The 16,902-nt window shown below is 34.5% G+C and overlaps 1 protein-coding gene across 6 annotated transcripts in view; it reads right to left on the bottom strand.

The window, feature by feature from the left end:
* LARP1B (La ribonucleoprotein 1B) overlaps window positions 1-16,902 on the bottom strand; it is a 130,356-nt gene that overhangs the window by 42,275 nt on the left and 71,179 nt on the right. For all 6 annotated transcript variants that reach the window (XM_059923585.1, XM_059923587.1, XM_059923588.1 and 3 more), the window contains exon 12: window positions 7,800-7,923. In XM_059923585.1, coding sequence (XP_059779568.1) covers window positions 7,800-7,923 — 124 coding nt within the window. The remainder of the gene's footprint in view (window positions 1-7,799; window positions 7,924-16,902) is intronic.

Here is a 16,902-nt window from a genome sequence, read left to right as displayed (position 1 = left end):
TTGATATAAAGGAATAAGAAGGAATAAGAAATAGAAGTTGAAAAAGAAAGGGATCAAAGATAACATCAAGATTTTTTTTTACCTGTACAACTAGAAAGATGCAGTTAACATTTATAGAGATGTAGAAGTCTGGGAGAAGTCCTTGGAAAGGCGTGGTAATTCAGACTTTGGATTTTGGACATAAGAAGTTTGACATGTTTATAAAATATCCAAGTGAAACTGTTGACTACACAGTTGGTTATTTATATGGAATATAGGATGGAGTCTGTACACATAAATTTGACACTCATTGGTATAAGGATTCTATTTAAAACCATGAAACTAAATACTATTACCTGAGGAGTTACTGAGGATCAGAAAGAGAAGAGACTTGAAGACTAGGTGCTAAAGCATCCAAAGCTTGGGGAAATGGGGAAGAACCAGCAAATAAGACTCCCTGAAGTAGAATGAGAACTAAGTAAATAGTGTATAGGAAGAATGTGTTTCAAGACAGAGAATGATTGATCCAGTGCTGTTGGGGAAGATGATGATTGATATGACCCCTCTTAAACACAGAGATCTCTAGAGGCACTATCAAAAGCTGATTTGGGGTGTGAGGGGCAAAAGCCTGTTTGAATCGGGTATAGGGGATAAACAGGAAGATAGATATTAAAGACAGTGAAAACAAACACTTTTTTTTGCCTTAAATTCTATTTTGTAATAGCAATAGCAGTTCTTTTTATTACCAACGTTGTTTTATAGCATTTTGCATCCTTTTGCCTTTCAATCTTTCTGTATACTTATGACATACAAACAGCACAGAGCTGAATATTCTTTAAATCTAATCCATAATTGTCTTTATAACTGAAAGTTAATCTATTCAACATTTCTTATCATAGCAATATATTGATTTCTATTCTTAATTTTTGTTTATTCTTTCTGTTCATATTTTTAAAAATTGGAGATTATAGAACATGAAGATTAATAAATGTATATATAAATTTAAAAATACAGTTGATTTAGAAATGAAAATGAGAACAAGAAATTAAGTATGGAAAAAATTTAAGCTTCCTAAAAACACTGTATTTAAAAAAAAATCTTTTGGTAAATATCTGAGACTTTACTTAAAGAGCTTAATCACTTATAACCCAGGAAGGCAATATTTAAAAGAAACATAGAGTTGGTACTCACAAACCCACCAACTAGGCTAATACATAAATTACAGATTCAGGCAAACCCATTTGCAGACTTTCCAAATGGGATTCCTCCCTTTTCTCAGGAATTAAACACTATATTAATTTTTTTTTTTTACTTCCCCTTGCTCTTCATGGTTTCTACAGGCTATGCATGTATCCATGAATTTTATATGATGGCATTAAATCGATACATCCTCTACTTTTAAGATTAACCCATTTTGTCACATGTAGCTTTAGTTCTTTCATTTTCCACTGCTGCATATTTTTCCTTTCTATGAATATGCCACATATTATATTCTACTATAAATGGGTATTTTTTTAGTTTTCTTTTTTTTTAATATTATGAACAATGTTGCTATAAATGTTCTTTTTGGTAAACATTTGCAACAGTATCTCTTGAAGTGAAACTGCTGGGTTATAATATGTTATGTCACCATGGTTTTAACTGGCAAATCGCAGCAAAGTAGAGTATAATATCTTTTCATATTTACCAGCCATACAGTTTTCCCCTGTGTGAAGCTCCAGTTTACATTTTGTCAACTACTTTTTCTACTGATGTTAATCTTTTTTCATATTGACTTTTTAAAATAGAAGTATAGTTGATTTACAATATTATATTCATTTCAGGCATACAACATAATTCAATATTTTTATGGATTATACTCCATTTAAAGTTATTACAAAACAATGGCTATATTCCCATGTACTGTGCAATATATCCTTGTTGCTTATGTATTTTATACATAGTAGTTTGTATCTCTTAATCCCATACCCTATCTCCCCCGCCCCTTCCCTCTAATTTTTAAAAAAAAATTTATTTATGTGTTTATTTTTGGCTGCATTGGGTCTTCGTTGTTGTGCGAGGGCTTTCTCTAGTTGCGGCGACTGGGGGCTACTCTTCGTTGCGGTGTGCAGGCTTCTCGTTGCAGTGGCTTCTCTTGTTGAGGAGCACGGGCTCTAGGTGCATGGGCTTTAGTAGTTGTGGCTCACAGGCTCTACAGCGCAGGCTCAGAAGTTGTGGTGCACGGGCTTAGTTGCTCCGCGGCATGTGGGATCTTTCCGGACCAGGGATCGAACTTGTGTCCCCTGCATTGGCAGGTGGATTCTTAACCACTGCACCAGCAGGGAAGTCCCTCTTCCCTCTAATTCTTTGTTACTTTTATGCATTGTAAAATTTATCTCTTTGGGACTTAACAACTTGGGAACGTGCCCATGGGATGATATTAAGTAAAATGAGTAAAATGAAGAGTGGTAGATATGATGCAATCCGAACTGTGCATACGGGAGAATATTCACTTATTGGCAATGGAAGATGCTGATGGTTGACCAGATCACTGTGTTTAAGAAGGCTCCATTTTCAAATGAATCATATGTATTTTTGTAGCTGTGAACCATATCCTCCATGCTTCTTTCCCTTTGAAAATGGGATGCTATCTTTTTTCCCTTTGCACAGAGCAGTATATCTGCCCAGTTAACAATAAAAATTATTGAGATTATCAGGGGACCAGAGTGTAATCTGTAGTTTATTCCAAGACTTTGCATATCTCTTTAATAGTTCTCATAGGGTACAGTCCAAGGTGCCAAACTAAACAAAGATGCTAACATGAAATCTTCATTTATTTAAAATGTGGTCACTTCTTTTATCATGAAAAAAACTGCACACACTAACTCTGACTTCAATAATAACTTTAAATCACTTTGAGTCACTGAATTTTAAAACTGTATTGTATGGCATAACTTATTAAAAAGTTAAAAGTAGATCCCGGGAATTTAAGTAAATTAATTAATTAAATAAAATACATCTCTTGGGACTTTAATTCTATGATGCTGTGAGGAGCATAAATTTTCGATTTTAATGTACTCAAATTAAACAACACAAAAAATCTTGTAATTAGACTAAACATCCTTAGTGGAATACCCTAAGAATGTTAAAAAAAAAAAAAAAGTTTAAAAGTATAAAGTTTTTAAAAGTTCAAAGCCTAAAAATTTAAAGAATTTTTTTAAAAGTAAGCTTCTTTTAGTACTTATAGTAATATTATTTAATATTATTGTTATTCTGAAGCTACTATATCATAGGATAAACAATTCTGTTACTGTGCTTAGGAATGATATTTTTTTCACATAAGTAAAAAGTGGTACAAATATAAAATCTAACAAATTAAAATTAAAATCTGTAATCCTAAATTTGAACAAAAAATATCAATATAAATTCATAACATAATTTTCCTTAAAAAAATGTCCAAGCTCTTTCAATGGAAAAGGCCTAGAAACAATGACCAACTCAGTAGCAACTAGAGTACTGACAAAGCTTAACCACCTGGCAAACAAGACAGTTAAGAGTCCAACTCCAGGGACTTCCCTGGTGGTCCAGTGGTAAAGGATCCGCTTTCCAATGCAGGGGACTGGAACTGCAGCTTCAATCCCTGGTCTGGGAAGATCCCACATGCCACAGAGCAACTAAGCCTGCACGCCACAACCACTGAGCCTGCTCACCTCAACTAGAGAGCCCAGAGCTCTAAGACCCGACGCAGCCAAAAATAATAAATAAATATAAACAAATGAAAAAATAATATTTTCAAAAAAGAGTCCAACTCCATTATCACAGAACAAAGCAATGAAAGGTGGATTTGGAGCTAAAAGTCAATAAACTGATAATTGGCCCAAGTATCAATAAGACAGTAGAGTAAAACCCATCTAATGTATTTATGAGATCAGAGTGATAATTTTCTTTTTTCAATTGAAGTATAGTTGATGTACAATAGTATATAAGTTGTAGGTGTACAATATAGTGATTCACAATTTTTAAATGTTATACTCCATTTATAGTTATTATAAAATATTGGCTATATCCCCCATGTTGTACAATATACTCTTGTAGCTTATTTTACACATAATAGTTTGTACCTCTTAATCCCCTAACCTCATAATCCCTCTCCCCGTTTCCCTCTCCCCACTGGTAACCACTAGTCTGTTCTCTATATCTGTGAGTCTGTTTCTTTTCTGCTATATTCACTAGTTTGTATTTTTTAGATTCCACATATAAGTGAGATCATAGAGTATCTGTCTTTCTCTGTCTGATTTATTTCACTTAGTATAATGTCCTTCAAGTCCATCCATGTTGCTGCAAATGGCAAAATTTTGTTCCTTTTTTATGGCTGAGTAGTATTCCATTGTATATGTATATATACCACATCTTCTTTATCCATTCATCTGTTGATACACACTTAGGTTGTTTCCATACTTTGGCAATTGTAAATAATGCTGCTATGAACATTGGGGTACATGTGTCTTTATTTTAAATTAGTGTTTTTGTTTTTTTAGATATATACCCAGGATTGGAACTGCCAGGTCATATGGTGGTTCTACTTTTAGGTTTTTTTTTTTGTTTTTTTTTTTTTTAAATAAACTTATTTCTTTATTTATTTATTTATTTTTGGCTGTGTTGGGTCTTCGTTTCTGTACGAGGGCTTTCTCTAGTTGCGGCAAGCGGGGGCCACTCTTCATCGCGGTGCGCGGGCCTTTCACTGTCGCGGCCTCTCTTGCTGCGGGGCACAGGCTCCAGATGCGCAGGCTCAGTAGTTGTGGCTCACGGGCCCAGCTCCTCCGTGGCACATGGGATCTTCCCAGACCAGGGCCCGAACCCGTGTCCCCTGCATTGGCAGGCAGATTCTCAACCACTGCGCCACCAGGGAAGCCCTACTTTTAGTTTTTTGAGAAACCTCCATACTGTTTTCCACTGTGACTCCACCAATTTACAGTCCCACCAACGATGTAGGAGGGTTCCCTTTCTCCACACCCTTGCCAACATTTGTTATTTGTGTTCTTTTGGATGACAGCCATCCTGACAGGTGTGAGGTGATATTTCATTGAGGTTTTGATTTACATTTCCTTGATGATTAGCAATGCTGAGCATCTTTTCATGTGCCTGTTGGCCACCTGCACGTCCTCTTAGGAAAAATGTCTATTCAGTTCTTCAGCCCTTTTTAAAATCAGGTTGTTTGTTTTTTTGATGTTCCATTGTATGAGCTGTTTATATATGTTGGATATTAACCCTTTATTGGTCATATCATTTGCAAACAATTTCTCCCATTCAGTAGGTTGTCATTTCCTTTTGTCAATGGTTTCCTTTGCCATGCAAAATCTTTTATGTTTAATTAGGCCCCATTTGTTTATTTTTGCTTTTATTTCCTTTGCTTTAGGAGAAAGATGCAAAAAAACATTCCTGTGATTTATGTCACAGAGTGTTCTGCCTAAGTCTTTCTCTAGGAGTTTTATGGCTTCTGGTCTTACATTTAGGTCTTTAATCCATTTTGAGTTTATTTTGTATATGATGTAGAGAATGTACTAATTTCATTATTGTACATGTAGCTGTCCAGTTTTCCAAGCACTACTTACTGAAAAGACTGTCTTTTCTCCACTGTACATTCTTGCCTCCTTTGTTGTAGACTAATTGACCAGACGTGCGTGGGTTTATTTCTGGGCTTTCTATCCTGTTCTATTGATCTGTATGTATGCTTTTGTGCTAGTACCATACTGCTTTGATTACTGTAGCTTTGTAGTATAGTCTTAAGTCAGGGATCCTGACTCCTCCAGCTCTGTTTTTCTTTCTCAAGATTGCTTTGGCTATTTGGGGTCTTTTGTGTTTCCATGCAAATTTTAAAATTATTTGTTCTAGTTCTGTGACAAATGTCATTGATATTCTGATAGGGATTGCATTGAATCTGTTGATTGCCTTGGGTAGTATGGTCATTTTAACAATATTAGTTCTTCCAATCCAAGAAAATGGTATATATCTCCATCTGTTTGTGTCGTCTTCAATTTCTTTCATCAGTGACTTATAGTTTTCCAAGTACAGGTCTTTTACCTCCTTAGGTGGGTTTATTCCTAGGTATTTTACTCTTTTTGATGGGATTGTAATTGGGATTGCTTCCTTAATTTCTCTTTCTGATAGTTCATTGCTACTATATAGAAATGCAACCGATTTCTGTATATTAATTTCATATCCTGCAACTTTACCAAATTTTTTGATGAGCTCTAATAGTTTTGATCATAGTGATAATTTTAAAATAAAACAAAAAACCCAAAAAACCTCCTCATTGGTCACCAAAGATGTAGAGAACGAGCTCATTACTTTGAAAACTAGTAGACAAAGTGAAAGAATTAAGCATTTATTCCCTTTCCTATAAGAACTCTATCTCAGGAAAAACAAATAGTCAATTAAGGGAAATCCTCTTTATGGAAGTAATCTACTAAATTAAGAAGTAATTATGAAAATAGAATTATCACTATTTTGAAGCCCCTTGTGAAATAAAACTTCAAGCGATGATTATCAAAGAGAGACACCAAAGAGAGACAATCGAGCATTATGTGCCTCCTGGTATAAGTATTCAACACAACATATGACATATTCTTGCAAAAATGTGAGCCTCAATCTGATCAAGCCTCTGTATCAAAATCACAGTTAAAGAAAATTCAGGACCAGAAAATGGTTAGATGAAACCATGGGATGCAATCAGCAAAGTCCAGAATGTAAGAAATTCTACAGGACAAACAATCTAGTTTCTACAACAATAAAGTTCAAGGGGAAAAAACCACAACAGTATGAACCTATATACTAAGAGACATATCAACCTACTGCAATGTTTGGAGTTTATATGGATCCTGATTTTTTTTTAAGTGATGAATGAGAAAATTTGAACACCAACTAGATATTTTATATTAAGGAATTACTGTTAATTTTAGATGTGATAATGGTACTGGCTTATTTATGTGTTAAAATAGGTAGTCCTTATCTTTTTAAAGACACATACAGAAATATTTAGGAATGAAAAAATATGAATAATATGATTGGGAGTTTGTTTCAAAATAATCCAAGTGGGAGGTAAAGAGAATGAGTGGAGTCAAGATGAAATAAAATCGGCTATGAGACGATAAAGCAGCTAATGGGTAGGTAATGGGTACATGGGGTTTCATTATACAATTTGCTTTATTTTTGTATATGTCTGAAGTTTTCCAAATTAAAAGTTTTTCTTTAACCTGCCTTCAGGAAAAAGTATAATAAAATCAGTTACACTTGCCTGAAAATGTCAGATTCAATTTTATGAATCTCCCAAATGTACTTACACTTTCACACAAAGCTAAGGCCTTAAGGCAAAAGAATGATGCTAGTGGTATATTTTAAGGAATCAGCAAGTGAGTGAAAATCTTTTCTTATTTTGCAAAGAGAAGCATTCCCAGAAATCTCAAAATCAAATGAGACACATAAAGAAACCAATCAATTCAGCCTACTTTTAAGTAAGCGTTTGGGTTTGAGCATGAAGTGGTGTTATAATAGACAACTCCTGGATCACCTTTGTGATTACCTGCCTATTCACCAAGAGTAAGGTGGGCTTCCAACTATGATCATTTACCACATGGCTGTCTTACCAAATTTACAATCTGTATTTTTAAGTCTCTAAAATGTTTTGAAGTTCACCAAAGGATAAATAAAAGTTGAGTTTTAAAATTCTAGTCTTTTACCAGATATCTAAATGTTTTTCACAAATAAAAAAGAAGCATACTTTAAAACAATTTAGAACTGCTTTAATATTATTCGGACACTTACACAAAAGCAGATTTACATACCTTGCCTGGACTGTGAAGGTGCTACAGGAACTTCTTGGTTTGGCTCAAAAGGAAGTTCAGGTGTTAGGTTTTCAAACTGCTCTTTACTAATGAGATTTAGCTTCTTAAAGTTCTCAACTTCTTGCTGAAGTAGAATGGAGGAATCTAATTACTAAACTGGCTAATAGAGTAACCAACAGACAATAATTGATACTAATCTCAGAAAATGAGTTTTAAAAACAGGGATTGCAACCGAATAGAAAAGATGTTCTAATAAAGAATCTAGCATTATACTTAATAACAATTAATATTCAGAGTCTAAAAGAGGCATCGAGAACCCTAAAATATTATGACTATTTTATAATTAAAATACATTATAAGAACATACATTCTTATCATTAACTATTTGTTGAGCATTTACACACAAGGCCACTAGAGTATTATAGAGGTTACAAAGTAATCCAATTCATGTTCCCTACCCTTAAGGAATTTACAAGTTAGATGGAAAGAAAGAAATGCACACATAAAAATAATATTAGACAGTGTATGAAAAGTGGATAGTATTTGGTATAAGAATTGAGATCATAAGGGAGGCATCACAGAAGAGATGGGACAAAGCAGCTCCTTAGAATAAGAATTTAGAGAAAGGGAAAAGCATCCTAAATTCGGTACTATGAGCAAAGATGAGAAGCTTGGAATAAGCAATCATTTATTAGAAGATAATTCAGTAAATGACAAAATTTGTTTAGAACCAGTGGTCCGGTAAGGAAGCTGGAGAAAGCTAATAGACCTTTAACACTAGTCCAAGAAGTTTCTGCCTCTTTTTCTAATAGTGGGAAACATGTGATGAAACATAAACCTAGATGGCTCTGAAGGTTCATTTCCAAACCCCTTTTATAAGCTTAGTAGCAAGGATACTGCGTAGGTCTAAGCTGTTAGCAAAGGAAGAATGGGCCCATCCCTGCCCCTAGGGCCCCTTTCTAATTTTTGTTACATAATCACATAGATGTTCCCTGCCCTGACCTACATATATGTAAAACATTACAGAGGTGGAGGCCATTCTCTACTGGAAGGTCATCTGGCCATAATGCATGAAGACTATCGAAGCCTGGCTGAAGCTGTGGGGAAAAAAAAAAGAGTTTGAGGGACTACTTGCATTCTATTACTTCTGGTAAGTTTTCCCCAATAAACCCTGTATTACATCTACACTACTCCTCAGTGCTAATTGGTCCATGACCCTTTACAGAGTAACATCTAAAAAGAGTGTAAGCAGGTAAAAGACATGACAAAAGTATCTGTCTGATGAGCCAAATTAAACATCATCATTACAAAATAGTTGTGGCATCTTGCTCTTAACAACTATCCAAACAATCTTTTCCTTCTGTCTTCAAACATGAATGTTACTTGACAGCTCACACCATTTATTAGATCCAGTTAGCCTTTTAAACTAGGATCTATCTTCTTTTCATGAAAATGCCTTAAATGATTACTTCCCCTATACCAAAATTGCTTTCCCAAAAGTCTTCAATAAGCTCTTCAAGCTAATTGAGTCATTACCATTCACTGTCCCTTATCTTGCTACAGAGCTTGCTATTAGCAACTCCCACTTCAATGAACATTTATTGTATGTTTATCATATGCCAAAAATGAATAAACACAGTTCTATTCTGATGGGAACACAAATAATACATTTCTGTTTTGTTTTTAACTTTTAAAACTAATTATGGTATAACACACCCCAATTTACATATATATATATATATATATATATATACACACACACTAGAGAAGGGCATAAATCATAGGTATATATCTCAATAAGTAGTCAAAAGTGAACAGACCTATGGAACCACCATTCAGGTAAAGATGATATAACTAGCACCCGAGAAGTACCCTTCATGCTCCTTCCTTCTTATCACTACCCTGTCTTTCTTCCTAAAGACAGCCAATACTCAGACTTTAATTCTATAGATTCATTTTGCCTGTTTTTGAATTTTATAAAAAAGTAATCATAATGTATGGTTTCTTTAACACAAAATTATCTTTATGAGATTCATCTATAGTTTGTGGCTCTACAGCAGAGTTCAACAAACTACAGCCCCTAAAGGCCAAAGTTTGTCGTTGTAAATAGTTTCATTGGAACACAACCACATCCATTTGTTTACATATTGCACACGGCTGCACCAATGCTACAACTGCAGGGCTGAGTAGTTGCCGTAGTCAATGTATGACATACAAAGCCTAAAATATTTACTACACAGCTCTTTACAGAAAAAGTCTGCCCATCCCTGCTCTACGGTACTCTATTGTATGATCAAACCACAATTTTAAAAAATCCATTCTAGGGACTTCCCTGGTGGCACAGTGGTTAAGAATCTGCCTGCCAACGCAGGGGACACAGGTTTGAGCCCTGGTCCAGGAAGATCCCACATGCCACGGAGCAACTAAACCCGTGCGCCACAACTACTGAGCCTGCGCTCTAGAGCCCGCGAGCCACAACTACTGAGCCCACGTGCCACAACTACTGAAGCCTGCATGCCTAGAGCCCATGTTCCGCAACAAGAGAAGCCACCGCAAGGAGAAGGCTGCACACCACAATGATGAGCAGCCCCCGCTCACCGCAACTAGAGAAAGCCCACGCGCAACAACGAAGACCCAATGCAGTCAAAAATAAAAATTAATTAATTAATTAATTTTTTTTTTAAAAAGATAGATACAAAAATCCATTCTACTGTTGATGAGCATCAGGTCCTTTCCAGACTATAGCTGTTATAAATAATGTTGTTATAAATATGTTTTTACAGAACACTTATTTGGTGAACATATGATTTTTTACCTTTTTGTAAATTGTAGTTGATATACAATATTATATGTCACAGGTATACAATACAGTAACGCACAATTTTTAAAGTTTATACTCCATTTATAGTTACTATAAAATATTGGCTATATTCCCTGGATATGTACAACATATCCTTGTAGCTTATCCTATACCTAATAGTTTGTACTTCTTACTACCCCACCCCTATATTGCCCTTCCCTCCTTCCCTCTCCCTACTGGTAACCACTAGTTTGTTCTCTATATCTGTGAGTCTGTTTCTTTTTTGTTATATTCACTACTTTGTTGTATTTTTTAGATTCCATATATAAATGAGAACATACAGTATTTGTCTTTCTCTGACTTACTCACTTAGCATAATGCCCTCCAAGTCCATCCACTTTGCTGCAAACGGCAAAATTTTGTTCTTTTTTTATGGCTGAGTAGTATTCCATTGTGTGTGTGTGTATGCATGTGTGTGTGTGTGTATACCACATCTTCTTTATCCATTTATCTTTTGATGCACACTTAGGTTGCTTCCATATTTTGGCAATTGTACATAATGCTGCTATGAACATTGGGTGCAAGTGTCTTTTTAAATTAGTGTTTTTTGTTTTTTTCAGGTATATATCCAGGACTGGAAATTCCAGGTCACATGGTAGTTCTACTTTTAGTTTTTTGAGAAACCTCCATACTATTTACCACAGTGGCTCCACCAATTTACATTCCCACCAACAGTGTAGGAGGGTTCCCTTTTCTCCAAACGCTTGCCAACATTTGTTATTGTGTTGTTTTAGATGAGAGCCATCCTGACAGGTGTCAGGTGATATTTCATTGTGCTTTTAATTTACATTTCTCTGATGATTAGTGATGCTGAGCATCTTTTCATGTGCCTGTTAACCACCTGCATGTCCTCTTAGGAAAAATATTTATTCAGTTCTTCAGCCCATTTTTTAATCGGGTTTCTTTTTGTTTTTGTTTTTGTTTTTATGTTAAGTTGTATGAGCTGTTTATATATGTTGGATATTAACCCCTTATTGGTCATACCATTTGCAAATAATTTCTCCCATTCAGTAGGTTGTAATCTCCTTTTGTTGATGGTTTCCTTTGCCATGCAAAATCTTTTAATTAGGTCCCATTTATTTGTTCTTGTTTTTATTTCCCTTACTTTAGGAGATGAATCCAAAAAAAATTCCTGTGATTTATGACAACAGACATACATTTTTATTGACTATTTACTAGGAGTGGAATTGCTGAATCAGGTGGTGCACTTCAACTTTAGTAGAAAATGCAAATATGTTTTCATAGTAGTTGTACCTATTTACATTCCCATTAGCAGTATATCAAAGTTCCTATTGCTCTACATCCTCATCAACACTTGGTATTGTCAGTTTTTAAAAATTTAGTCTTTTTGAAAAGGACCAAACTATGGATATAAACAACATTTTGGATGGACCTCAAGGGCATTATGATTTTTTTAAAATATCAATCTCAAATGGTAACATGCTGTATGATTCCTTTTATATAACATTCTCAAAATGACAACAATATAGAGATGGAGAACAGATTAATGGCTACCAGGGATTAGGAATAGCAGAGGGGAGGCAGATGGGTGTAAGTTTAATAGCACTAGGGAGATCTTTGTGGTGATAAAATAATTCAGTGCCTTGACTTTAATGGTAGTTATGTGAATCTACATGTGATAAAATGACAGAGAAGTATACACACAGATTTGTGATAATAAACACCAATTTCCTGGTTTTAATATTGTGGTTTAATTATCTAAGCTATCAGATTTAATTAGATTTAATTATCTAAGATAACCTTTCAAGGTTATCTGGGTGAAGGGTACACTGGACCTCTCTGCACTATTTTTCCAGCTTCCTATGAATCTATAATTATCTCAAAAATTTGAAAAATTTAAAGATGTAGCCACTCTGGTAGATGTGTTATCTCATTGTGGTTTTAATTTGTATTTCTCTGATTATTAATAATGATGAAAACCTTTAGTATATTTTATTTGGATAATTTTTTTGTGTGATATGACTATCCAATTCTATTGCTCATTTTCCTATACAGTTGTCTTTCTCATTGATTTGTACGAGTTCTTTACAAAATGTTGTAAATGTCTTTTTTCCACTCTGTACCTTACATTTTCAGTCTCTTATGGTGTCTTCTGTTGAAAAGTTCTTTTTAATGTAGTACATTTTATCAATCATTTGCTTCATTGTGTTATTTCCTGTTTAGTAAATCTTTCCGTACTAAAAGATCATGGAAATAGTATCTTAATCTTTTATGAGTTTTATTATTTTGACTTTCACATTTAAAACTACAATATATCTAGAATTGATTTTTCTGTGTATGGTATAAGGGTTAATGTGCACTTGAAAAGAATGTGAATTCTGCAGATGTCAGGTGCAGTATTTCATTTCTGTCAATTAAGCCAAGTTTCTTAACTGTGTTGTTCACATTTCCCACATCCTTACTGATTTTTTCATCTGCTTGCTATACCTTGCGTCTTTCTTGATAAGGGGTATTACAATCTCCCACTATGATTATAAATTTGTCTATGCACAGCTATCAATTTTTGTCTTATATATTTTGAGGCTGCTATTAAATGCATACAAGTTTAGAACTTACATATTTTCTGGTGCAACTAAACCTTTTATGATTATGAAATGTCCCATTTAATCTTGAATAATTCTTTTTGCCTTAAAAATCCACTTTACCCATAGAGTTATACCAACTTTGTTGTGGTTAGTGTCAATATTTATTTAAATCTACACATGTATTTACCATTTCCATTGCTCTTTATTCCTTTCTGTACCTTCACCTTCTTCCTGGAATCATTTTTCTTTGCCTAAAATACTTCCTTTGTACTTTCTTTAAAGCATATCTGCTGAAAACAAATTTTCTCAGTTTTCATGTCTGTTGGTTATTTCATCTTCATTTTTAAACAGCTTCATTGAGATACAATTTACATACCATAAAATTCACCTATATTAAGTGTACTCTTCAACTATTTGTTTACCTTTATTTCTGAACACTAGTTCCCTTCCAGTACTGTGATTATACCATCCCATTGTTTCCTGACTTCCATTATTTCTGCTGAAAAGTTAGCTGTAAGTCTTACTATTGATGCTTTTAAAGAAATCTGTCCTTTTTCTCTGGCTTTTGTTATTTATTTTCAGCAGTTTTAAATTATAACCTTGATGTGGTTTTCTTTATATTTATATTCTTTGGAGTTCATAGGACTTCTTGAATTTATCCCTTGTTATATCTTTCATTGGTTTTGGTAAAATGTCAGCCATAATTTCTTCAAATAATATTTCTGCCTTATCCTCTCACTCCTCTCTTCTGAGAATCCAATCAAATGTATGTTTGAGCTTGGGACTGTATCTCTTATGTCTCTGACACTATTTTCTTTATTTTCCACTTTTTTTGCTCCATGCTTCACTCTTGATTTTTTCTTAACCCATCTTAGTAATTCTGTATTCAGCGTGTACTTATCTACTGTTATGCCCGTTCATTGCACTCATTTTATATTTTTCATTTCCAGAATTTCAGTTAGATTCCTTTTTAAAATTTCTACTTCTCTGATGAAATTCTCCATTTTACCTTTTTAAAAATCATGTTAATAATACTAAAGTCTGTTTGATAACTCTATTATCTGGATCTCTATGGATCTGTCTCTATTTTCTGTTGTTCCTTTTGTTTTTTCTATAATATCATCTTGTCTTCTTGTATGTCTGATTATTTTGGGGGGGCCAGACATTATTTTTGAAAACTTGAGGCGTAGGATGATATTTTACTCTAGAAAGGATTTGTGTATTCCTTCAACTAAGTGGCTACAGGCATCAGCATGCTGATCCAATGAGGAATTAAAATGAATAGACACTAACCCTACCGAGAGCAGATCTTTTTAAGTTACCCTGATTTTCTAGGATGTAGGCCTTTAGAGTTCCCAAAGCCTAGAAGGCTTACGAGAGGTCCCCAACTGGTTTCTGAACACCAATTTTTATTACCCTAGTTCCATGAGTTTTTCAAAAAATCTCTTTTCAGCTTTTCAGTTGCTTCTTCTGGAACTAGCTGATGCCTCTGAGGGAAATGCAGACTGTAATGCCAGTCTTCTTCAGATTTCCTTCCTCCAGATTTTAGCCACACAATTCTTTATTGTATTGTTAGCTCTACTGTGCTTTCATGCAGATTTTTTTACCTACTTTTACAGTTGTTCTTGGCAGGAGGGCTGATATGAATTACACAGTCTACCCCAATTGAATCTATAGCCAAAGTCTAATTTTTGTTTTTAAAATAAACTTATACTTTGTCTTGCTCAAAAGGGGACCAAAAAGACTTAATAATCAACGGATAAGACTTGTATACAAATTAATTTGAAATGTATACATTTCACTGTAAGAGTTAAAAATTGGCACACATGAGGTAAAAAGTTAGAATAAAAACATGATTTTTCTGGGGTGGATGACAATAAAAACTATCAAAGAGGTATTTCCTGGGAAGTGTAAAATCTGAACTGGGTTTTGCATTCTAAAGGATGAAAAGGAGTTTGGCAAGTAAACAATGTAAAAAAATAGTGCAGACAGAGGAAATAACACATGCATCTTGGTATTTATTGAGTATGAATTTTAAAACTGAAAGCAGTGGCACAATGAAGACAGATATGTAAGAGCCAAATCATGAATTATTGTTTTCCAAGGAATTTGAACTTTATCTTGAGGGAGGTAAAAAAGCACTGAAGAGCATTAAGAAAAATAGGAAAATAGTAGGATTAATATTTTAGAAATTTGAAGGATTTGCATTCTTTTCCTTGGGATCACTTATTTTGAAAATTAAGTAAGCCTGAAACTATCTGAAGCCATCTTTGCCATCTCATAGAGAAAGCCTGACTGAAAATGAAGCTAACACAGAGGAAAGAAGACCAAAGATAGGAGTAGAGAAATGTGAAATCATTCTTTGAAGTCCTAGACAAAGACTTGTCTGGAAGCAAGTACTACTCCTTGGACTTCTGGTAGTAAATTCCCTTACTTGCTAGGAAAAAAGGAGGAAAGGAGAAAGGAAGGAGGAAGACTACTCTCTGACAAGAGGAAAGCTGGAAAGAGAATGAACTAGAGCCAAGAACCTAGTATACAAACCCCATGGAGAGATGGTGCAGACCAGAACTGCTGCATGGCAGTAGTGATGGTTAGGGAAGGATGGATAGGACCTAGTGACACACTGCGTGTTGAAAGTTAGAAGTTGATGAGGATGCCTAAGGCATCCAACCAAAATAAAAAAAACATAGAAAACAAGTTTAGGGTAGGTTTCCTTTAATTTTTAAAATGGAGACAGAATATAAATGAGATACCTATGGAACATGAGACACACAGCTGGAAAATCTAATAGCTACTGGTTACAGTTCTAGAGGCCCACAAAGACACTAGGATGTCATTAGCATACAGTTAATGATTAAAAACCTGGGAATAAATTCTCTCACTTATGGACAAGATAACAAAGTTCTAAGAGAAGCAGGTCAAGGGTAGGACCAGGGAAGACCACATTTAAAAAGCAGGCGGAAATTGTACACTCAAAAATGGTTAAAAGTGTAAATTTTCTGTATACATATTTTACCATAATAAAAAAAAGACACCCCCCAGTAAAGGCAAGCATGCCATTTTGTCATAAGGTATGAAAAGTGCTAAGCAATGGGGACATAACATTGGTATACATGAGCCATCTTGAGAAAGTTCTAACCTGACCAAATTTGAAACATCTGAACATCAAAATGAATAACTGGAATGGAATGGTATCCATTCAAGAGTCCATACTGACATTAAAAAAAGAGAGAGACAGAGACAGACAGAAACAGACAGAGAGAGAAGAGAAAGTTAAAATACAAAATAAAAAATGAATGGAAAGTTCTTTTTTACAGAAGAATGCTAACTAACTGACATAGAGGGAGTAACAAAAAATTACCATTTTATAATCACCGTAGTAAAACTGACTCAGGCAAAAGTCATCAATGGAAGCTAAAACACTAAGTGAAGACTGCTGGGGAACACAGCTTTAAAATATTACTCCAGAGATCACTTATTAATTACAAAGGGAAGCAGGTACCTTCTTCATCTGTTTGCAGAAGACATGAAGGAAAGTGACAACATGAAAACCAAATGACATCATTATGTCTCCTGAGGTGATATACTAAAGAGGGCACATAACCTATGTAATATTCCTGCCAAAAATATTTAACCTAAAGCTAGTCATATGGAAATACCAGGCAAACCTAAACTGAGGGATATTTTCCAAAACTAT

Source organism: Balaenoptera ricei, chromosome 5 (assembly GCF_028023285.1).
Source record: "Balaenoptera ricei isolate mBalRic1 chromosome 5, mBalRic1.hap2, whole genome shotgun sequence".
Taxonomy (NCBI): Eukaryota; Metazoa; Chordata; class Mammalia; order Artiodactyla; family Balaenopteridae; genus Balaenoptera; species Balaenoptera ricei.
This window is presented reverse-complemented; position numbering and strand designations above follow the sequence as displayed.